This window comes from Ziziphus jujuba, chromosome 8 (genome assembly GCF_031755915.1).
Source record: "Ziziphus jujuba cultivar Dongzao chromosome 8, ASM3175591v1".
NCBI classification, from domain to species: Eukaryota; Viridiplantae; Streptophyta; class Magnoliopsida; order Rosales; family Rhamnaceae; genus Ziziphus; species Ziziphus jujuba.
In genome coordinates this window covers 13,399,113-13,407,400 of record NC_083386.1, presented here as the reverse complement: position 1 = coordinate 13,407,400, position 8,288 = coordinate 13,399,113, and the positions used below count along the sequence as shown (strand labels likewise).

At 29.7% G+C, this 8,288-nt stretch overlaps 1 protein-coding gene across 1 annotated transcript; it reads right to left on the bottom strand.

The window, feature by feature from the left end:
- Nucleotides 1-1,732: 1,732 nt before the first annotated feature.
- Nucleotides 1,733-3,525, bottom strand: LOC107413579 (3-ketoacyl-CoA synthase 19). The gene is made up of 2 exons (XM_016021565.4): nt 2,961-3,525; nt 1,733-2,862 (listed from the first exon to the last, which is right to left on the bottom strand). Exons 1-2 carry the CDS (start codon nt 3,437-3,439, stop codon nt 1,920-1,922), a joined length of 1,422 nt encoding a protein of 473 aa, XP_015877051.3. The 5' UTR covers nt 3,440-3,525; the 3' UTR covers nt 1,733-1,919.
- Nucleotides 3,526-8,288: the final 4,763 nt, after the last annotated feature.

Below are 8,288 nucleotides of genomic sequence, written 5' to 3'. Positions count from 1 at the left end.
TAAATATCTTTACATATTTAAAATATATTTAAATTTAGTTTGATTATCTTAAATCGAAAATACATAAATAACCATAAAATTTAACTCTAAATTAATTTTTACCTAATTTAACATTTTTGGAAAGAAAATAATATTTATAATGACTAAATTTGAGCTTAATTATGGATAATAACCAAATTTATCAATAAGAATATCTATTCCTTTTCCTTTTTATAATTTCTATTAATAAATATTTATATTTTATTAGAAATAATTATTTTATTTACCAAATATACTCTAGCGAAATTATGAGTGGAGATTAACCTCCTAATCTAAAAGCAGTAATAACAATAAAATAATAATAATAACTATAACAATTCCTGATTAAAAAAAAAAAAAGATTTATGAGCGTAAAAACAAAGGGTATATACCAATTGAGTAAACTTTAGTTGGCAAAATAATAATAATAATAATAATAAAATTGAAAAGAAAGCAACTGTTCTTCAACTTGTCCCATTGATGTATCATGGACATATCATGTATCGCCTTTGAAAGTTTACACTACATATAAATATAAAATAAAATTGGTGTTCTCCTTTTCTTTTTTTTTCTTTTTTTCTTTTTCTTTTAAATGGAAAATTGGACTTTCTTGAATATTTCTGTGAGAGACTCACGCATTTAATAGCCTTGCCATTTCCCTACCTCCATCCCATTTTACACCATTTCCATCCCATTTCACAACTGTCCCATTGATGTGGACATATCATGTACCACTTTTAATGTTTATACTACATATAAATATAAAATAAAATCGTTTTTTTTTTCATTTTCTTTTAAATGGAAAATTGGACTTTCTTGAATATCTTTGAGAGAGACTAGCGCATTTGATGGCCTTGCCATTTCCCTATCTCCTTCCCATTTTACACCAATCTCCATCCCATTTTACAGGATTTTCTTTTGCCTCGTCAATTAATTAGTAAGGGCTTGTTTGATAAAGTTTAGGTATCGTTTCGTAAGATATTGGTTTTTGGTTTTACTATTTAAATTTGTTTACTTTGTAAATTTAAAAATGTTAGTGTGAATTAAAGGTTTATCATAGTTAACTACAAATTAATAAAAAAAAAATGGAACCCAAACTCAAAATAATTGAAATGGTTTTCAGAATGGTATTTTGTTTGTTTATTATTATTATTTTATTTTCATTCGTGTTTACAATTATTTGAGATGCCTAATAAGTTTTAATTAATATTAATTAACACAGTCAAACATTTGAAGTAAAATAATTATACATAATTAAGTAAAAATAAAAAATCAACACGTTTAGAAAATGACAACTTATTTTTTTTTTTTTTTTACTATTTAATCTATTATGTGAAGTTTGCTTACTTCAAATGCTAGTTAGCATTATTTAGAATTTGTTATACATTTCAACTAACTGCAAATTTATTAGAGAAAAAAAAAGAACATAAACAAATTAACAGTTTAAAATGGATTTTAATTTGGTATTTATATATATAGTTTTTTTCCTTAGCAAATTTGTTATTATTTAATATATCTAACAAATTCTAACCACTCCTAAATTAAACTTACAAAAATTTGAAGTAAACAATTACTACATAATTAAGTAAAAAAAAAAAACCCAAAAAATAAACATTATCAAAGGCACCATCATTAATGAGTTTTCTAACGTTTTTGTATACGTTTTGAGACAAAGAACTATTTGCTTTATTGATCATAAATCTAAGAGAACTAATGAAAAGAAAATTAAGGCATTGCAACTTAATGATCACTTTATATCCACGATTATTAATCGGGCTTACGTACAACATGATTAAAATATAAGACAAAACATGTAGCACATAGAGCTTTAGCTAGTACCATATTGAGTTTTATACCACGCCATCAACCGCTAACGGATAAGCGGGATTCAACTATGTATATCAAAATGACGTAGGATCGAACCGAACGAAGTTTAGATATTCTTCGTTGATCCAACCATAGGTCTCCTTGAAGGGATTCACACCTGAACTACGAGGGTAACTATCTATGCAATCTCTCCACACATTAACATCATCCAAATCCCTAGTTACCTCCCAAACACAGTTGTTGCATTTGAATCCTGCTCCTAACCCTATCATCAAAATCTTGTCACCTTTCTTTAGCCTCTTTTTGGCCTCCATATAACCTAAAGCATACCAAAATCCACCAGATGATGTATTGCCAAACCTGTGAAGTGCCATTCTAGATGGTTCAAGATCATATTCACTTAGCTTCAAGCTCTTGCCAATACCATCGATAACACCACGACTACCTGGGTGGACGCAGAAGTGATCGATGCCAGACTTGATGTTCAAATCAATCCTGGCATTTTCAGTCTTGGAAGAACTAATAATTCTAATTTTGTTCCGTGCAAGTAAAATCATGTAGCGAAGTTGTTCGCTTAGTGGAAGAATTTTAGGTAAAAGAACTTTAAGGTTCGATGTCAACGCCTTAGCTGCTACTTTTGTGAGATTCTTGGAGAGATGAAAACCTTTATATCCTTCTTCATCTTCTACTTCTATGCAACAATTATACGCTTCATCATCCGAACCTGTATGGGTTCGAACCAGGCAGTTCAATTTCAAAATGGAACGGTGCTTTAAAGCCTTTTTGTTCGTGAAGAGCATCGAACAGCCTCCGCTTCGGAAGAGAATGTTGGAGATCATCATGGATCTTTCTTTCCCGCAGTACCAGTTGGTTCCCATGCATTCGGTGCTCACAACAATGGCATACGAGTTCTTTTTCGTGACGAACAAGTTCTGGACGACCTCGACAGCGATGATACTAGCACTGCAGCCCATTCCTGACAGGTTGAAGGACTTGATGTCCTCCCTCATTTTATACCTGTAAAAAAAAATAATATAAATGTAATGATGACCCATTTTTTAGAGTAAAGTAGTAAATCAACTAAGCATAAGGATTGATAATTGAAATACGAATACCTGTTGACGATCCGAGATGTAAGAGAAGGTGAAGGAGCAAATAAAGCGACGTTGACGATGAGTATGGAAATTTCCGACGGAGGAATTTGCGTTCTGGCAAAGAGCTTGTCGAGGGTTCCGAAGATGATTTCATCCATCTCCGAAAAGGCATCGGAGAGAGTTGGACATTGTTCTCGACCGGCCATGACAGTTTTCGGACCATAGGTTTCTTCGCCAAGGCCTGAACTGGCCATGGTTTTCAACATGAATCTGTAGTCTTCGAGTCCCAGATTCTTGTTTCTCAAGATGATTTCGGCGCTGGAATGGACATCGACCTTCTGGAAGTCGGCCGGTTTGAAGCATTCATAGGCTAGCATGTAGCAGGTTCTGTCTGATGATCTCCATTGAAGAACAATCTTCCAGAGGATGGAGATGGTATAGAATACGGAGAATAGACAGACTGCCAACATTGGGAACTCCATATGGTGAGAGATATTCATTAAAGAGTGGTACTTAGCTTGGTATTTTTTTCTTTTTGCTTTTTTCTTTTTAATGGAACACGAACATATACGTATCTCCTTTTATAGTCATTTTTCTTTGGACAATTCCTTTTATTGAGTTTTTATTTTTATTTTTATTTTTATATTTTTTTAAATCTTTTGTAGAGTTTGAAATGTGATTGTGCTGAAAGTTCAACATTTCTCTTCAGTCAGCCCACACAAAAAGAAAAAAAAAAAAAAAAAAAAAAAAAGAAACTGTCTATTAATTTTATAATTTTCGTCCACTCTTTCCTGGATTGGAATTTTTCGTCCACTCCTTCCTGGCTCCAACCATGTCCCCTTCATCACAAATAGACACTCATTTAAAATTTCCAGCTCTTTTATATTTTTCCAACCATGTCCCCTCCTACTGATTTTTCCAAACCTCTCCCGTCACCATACTCGCCATGTCAATTTTGATTTTGTTTTGTTCTTTAATTTTTTCCAACCCCTTGTACTACTACAATTATAGCTCGTATGTGTGTACATATATATATATATATATATATAGTCAGCCTTGTTGATTAATTTTATATTAGAATATTTATTATTAGCTTTTGAATTGACTCAAAAATTAAAATTAAAAAAAAAAGAGAACTTTTGTATATAAATTTCAAATATATTTTTTAAATTTAAATTCTTGAATAGTTAAAAAACAGTAACACCACTGCTAAAATGTGATGGATCTTAGTTCTTTAACAGTACCAGTTTTATTTTTGAAATTTCCTCTACTTTTCTTTTTTTAAAAAATAAAATAAAAGAATTAAAAGTGTCTCCAATTTCCACACCTACTTTTATTTTTATGTTTTTTTTCAACATATCAATATAGTGTTGATAAAAACTAAATTACTAAATAAATAAACAAAACAGAATAAATGTTAAAAAAAAAAAAAAACAAAACAAAACAAAACTTGTTGAGATAACAAAATAAAAATTTGACCAAATTATATTTTATATTTGAAAACATTAAGCTTGTAGGCTGCATAAGCTCAATTTTTTTATTCTTTTTTTTCCTTTTTGGTAATGGCATAAGCTCATTCAGTTGGAAAGTAAAAGGAAAAAAAATATGGATAGTCTAACTTGCCAAAACGAAAATTGATTTTATTAAATTATATATCCTTATTAAATGGTTTAATATATTTTAGGACTAACTGCACTTTAATATCATGAATTTGAACTTTAAACTTTAAACTTGTACAATTGGGCCCTCAGATTTTGAAATTCGTACAAATTAATCCTGTTACATATGGACTATTCATGGCCATTGTCTGTATGCATTGCATGCTACTTCTTTTACTTACAATTATTATCATCAACATTTAAATTTTTACAATTTAAACTCCCAACTTATAAACGTACTGTTTAGGTATTCAATTTTTCAAATATTTTATTTTTAAATACATTTATATACTATTAGCCATGGGAGATACTATAGGCCATGGGAGAGAAAATGACAGTAAAATTAAAAGAGAGTACCAAAATCAAGATCATTTACATTAAATTCGATGGGGCCCAACAAAATGTTGAGAAGAAATAACATGTTTTTTCGATGTGATTGACATGACAAATATGGGTAGAAACACGGAGTTAAGAGATAAAATAGCGGGAATCATTACAACTAGGGTGGCAGAAAAGACTTAAATTAATTTTTTGAATTTTGAATCTTTAAATATATTTTTAATGATTTTTCCAGATTATTAATTAATACTTCCTATGCATTAATTTAAATAAATTAATTCAAGCAAAAAAAATAAATAAATAAATTAAATTTAAAGTCTTGTCCAAGATAAAACATAAATAATTAATATTCCCATTTTCTGAAAAATAAAAGGGGGAAAAAATTATACTATAGAGTATGTACACGTCAAGTTCATGGTTTCATATTAGTTATAATGTACCTCATTAATTATATGAATCTATAACTGTTTGAGGAAAAAAATAATAATAAGAGAAAAAAAAATCAAACAAACAAAATGGTTTAATGATTCATGGTTTGACAGTTATGGTTAACCTTATTAGTTGTGATGAAGTATGTCTAGGATCTCGACTACCTATATAACTCTAGTCACGTCTCTTTTGCAGGCATTAATTTGAATGTATATGATGGATTAAGCGGTACTCAGCATTACACAAAATTTAAGTTTAAAATATATTTTATGGAACTCAGTGGATCTAGGTGCTGACACGTCTATTTAATTGACCAACTTATCGGCCATTTAATGTCCTTCTTATCCTTGTTTAGAGGGTTTTTGGGCTTGGACATGATATTTGCTTGATATTGGTGGGCATTGTTTGCCGCTGTTGGTGGGCATTGTTTGCCGCTGCTTTACGGTGACTGCTTTGGCCTCGTGAATTAGCCTTACCCATCACATCATCTTGAAATGCTGACTCTTCCCTCCTCAACAAGCTCCACCTCTGAACCATAATGTCTAGAGCATTTCATATTCTTCGGTACAAATTCATATCCAAAAAAAAGTAAAGCTTTAACTTAGTCATACAGATTTTTAGTTAGTTAAAAGAAAGAAAAATATATATTTAAATTTTTAAATAACCTAATTTTTTTACTACCATGTATGCATGGATCCCAGTTTATGATCACAAGCTTTATTCATTATACATATGATTGTGAAAATTTTAATAATCATAAATAAATGTTTCACTTATAACTTATTAAAAGTATAAGAATTTATTAAAATTATGATTCAATTATATCTTAGAAGAAAACGATTTTGAAAATATTTTTACAACTGCATTCAGTTGTTATATTGAGCTACCTACATACCCATTCTAAAAGGATTAAGCTAGTTGTAGTTCTTAAAATATTTTGTTTGTTTATTTGGAAAACTTAGGAATTTGGATTTAACTTGACGATATCGGAAATTTTGAAATTTGGAAATTTTATATTTGAACTACACTTAACATTAGACTAGGCTACCATGTATCCTTTACCGAATAAAGTCAACCATAGTTCATTGGAAAGGATCTGGAATTTTTAGAATTTTTGAGTTTGATTGATTTTATGTATAACATTCCTTACAAAATTGCATTGGAATTTGTTTGCTTTTGACTAAGTATGACAATTTGATGGTGTGGATATTGGAGTAGACTTTTTATTTTATAAAAAATATGCTTTAATTTGTATACCATTGTACAGTGCTCGTTATTATAAGTTTATATACTGGTAGCACGCTTAAATTGAACCTATGATTAGAAAATTATGACTTTGTCATGAAATTTATAATTTATTTTTTGGTATTGGTTTTTGGGGATACATTTTATAGAAACACATGAAAAAGAGGGGAAAAAAAAATTTCAAAATATTTGCTAACATATGTCGCATGTCAGCATTTGGGTGGTTAAGAAATTTGGATCCTATGTGAACAAAGACCTCAATTTTAAAAGAGAGAGAGGGAGGCTGACAAGAAGGAGAGGGAGGACAAAAGCAGCTACCTTCCTAGCCAACTTCCGGCCACCATCTTTTCTCACCGGCCCTACCATAAAAAAAGCAGCCCAAATTCCAGCCAAACTGCAAATTTTCACTGCTACATTGTCTACGACTCACCACAATCGGGCCAATTTTCCATGATAGTGACAAGTTGTCGTTTTCCTTTTTTCAGAGAGTTTTCGACTGAATCACCACCTGTTTTCACAATTTTTGACCCTTTTAAGCTTAAATCCAAGGTTCTTTTAGCTCAATTGAGTTATTTTGAGAGATACAATGAGCTTATGTTTGGATTGAACTTTTCTAGCAAGATTCCGACCACCGCTAGTCATGTTTCTGAGAGATGACTTTGAATATGCAATCCTCGTGCGTCAAACTTTGCTTTGATATATGTGTTGTAAGATATATATATATATATATATATATATATATATATATATATATATATATATATATATATTTGTAAGCATTTATAATCTTGGTATTATTTTAGGCATCCGTGTGAATTATAGAATAGATCCTATGGATGAGCTGGAGAAAATTGTATTTTAGGTGAGCGATATGTTATCTATAAGTTATATTTTGGGGATATAAAATTAATTAGATTCATTTATTTTTCTACTTTAATTAATTATCATATTTGAATTGAAGTGCAAATTTCAATATTCTCTTAAATTTGATGCAGATTATAAAGTAAAACTGACCTTTATGAGACAATACAAAGAATACGTTCTAAACTAAAGTTAAGGATTATAATTGATAAACAGTTGGAGCAATTTTAAAATGCAAAAAATATATTTGGTATGGATATGGCTATTCAAATGGGAAATCAAAAGCAACAAGGTAAAATATTAAATTTAGTTACATTTAGATTATATAAATTAAATTATACATTAAATTTATTTGTTTATAGTTTTATATCTTTATGGTGGGAGCCATTTGGTGGAAGTTGTAAAGAGCTTCAAAATCTTACCATTTGAATTAATAGTTTGACTTGTAGTGCCATTGGATGTGAAAGAAATTGGAGTATTTGATCAAGTATAGTATTTTACTTATTAAATATTGATAAATATTATACATGGTGCAATTTAAATATTAATATTGTTCTTTAAATAGATGCACTCAAAGAGAAGAAATCGTTTAGAACAACAAATATTAAGTGTATTTGTTTTTGTAAAGTAAAATCTTCAATTAAATGTAGGATATAAGAAAAGAGTATTAGAAGTTGAGTCCTATGATTTTATCTACCTATTAGATTTAGAATCTGATTATGAGTGGATAATTGAAAAGAAGATTCAATCGTACCTGATGATACATTTTAGATGAATGTCAATCAATGTTTCAAACTTAAGAAGGAAATAGCAAAAA

Coding starts and splice junctions, on each gene's coding strand:
- LOC107413579 (XM_016021565.4), bottom strand. CDS start 3,439: ATGAATATCTCTCACCATATGGAGTTCCCAATGTTGGCAGTCTGTCTA. Junction 2,863..2,960: donor ACATCTCGGATCGTCAACAG/GTATTCGTATTT, acceptor TTTTTTTTACAG/GTATAAAATGAGGGAGGACA.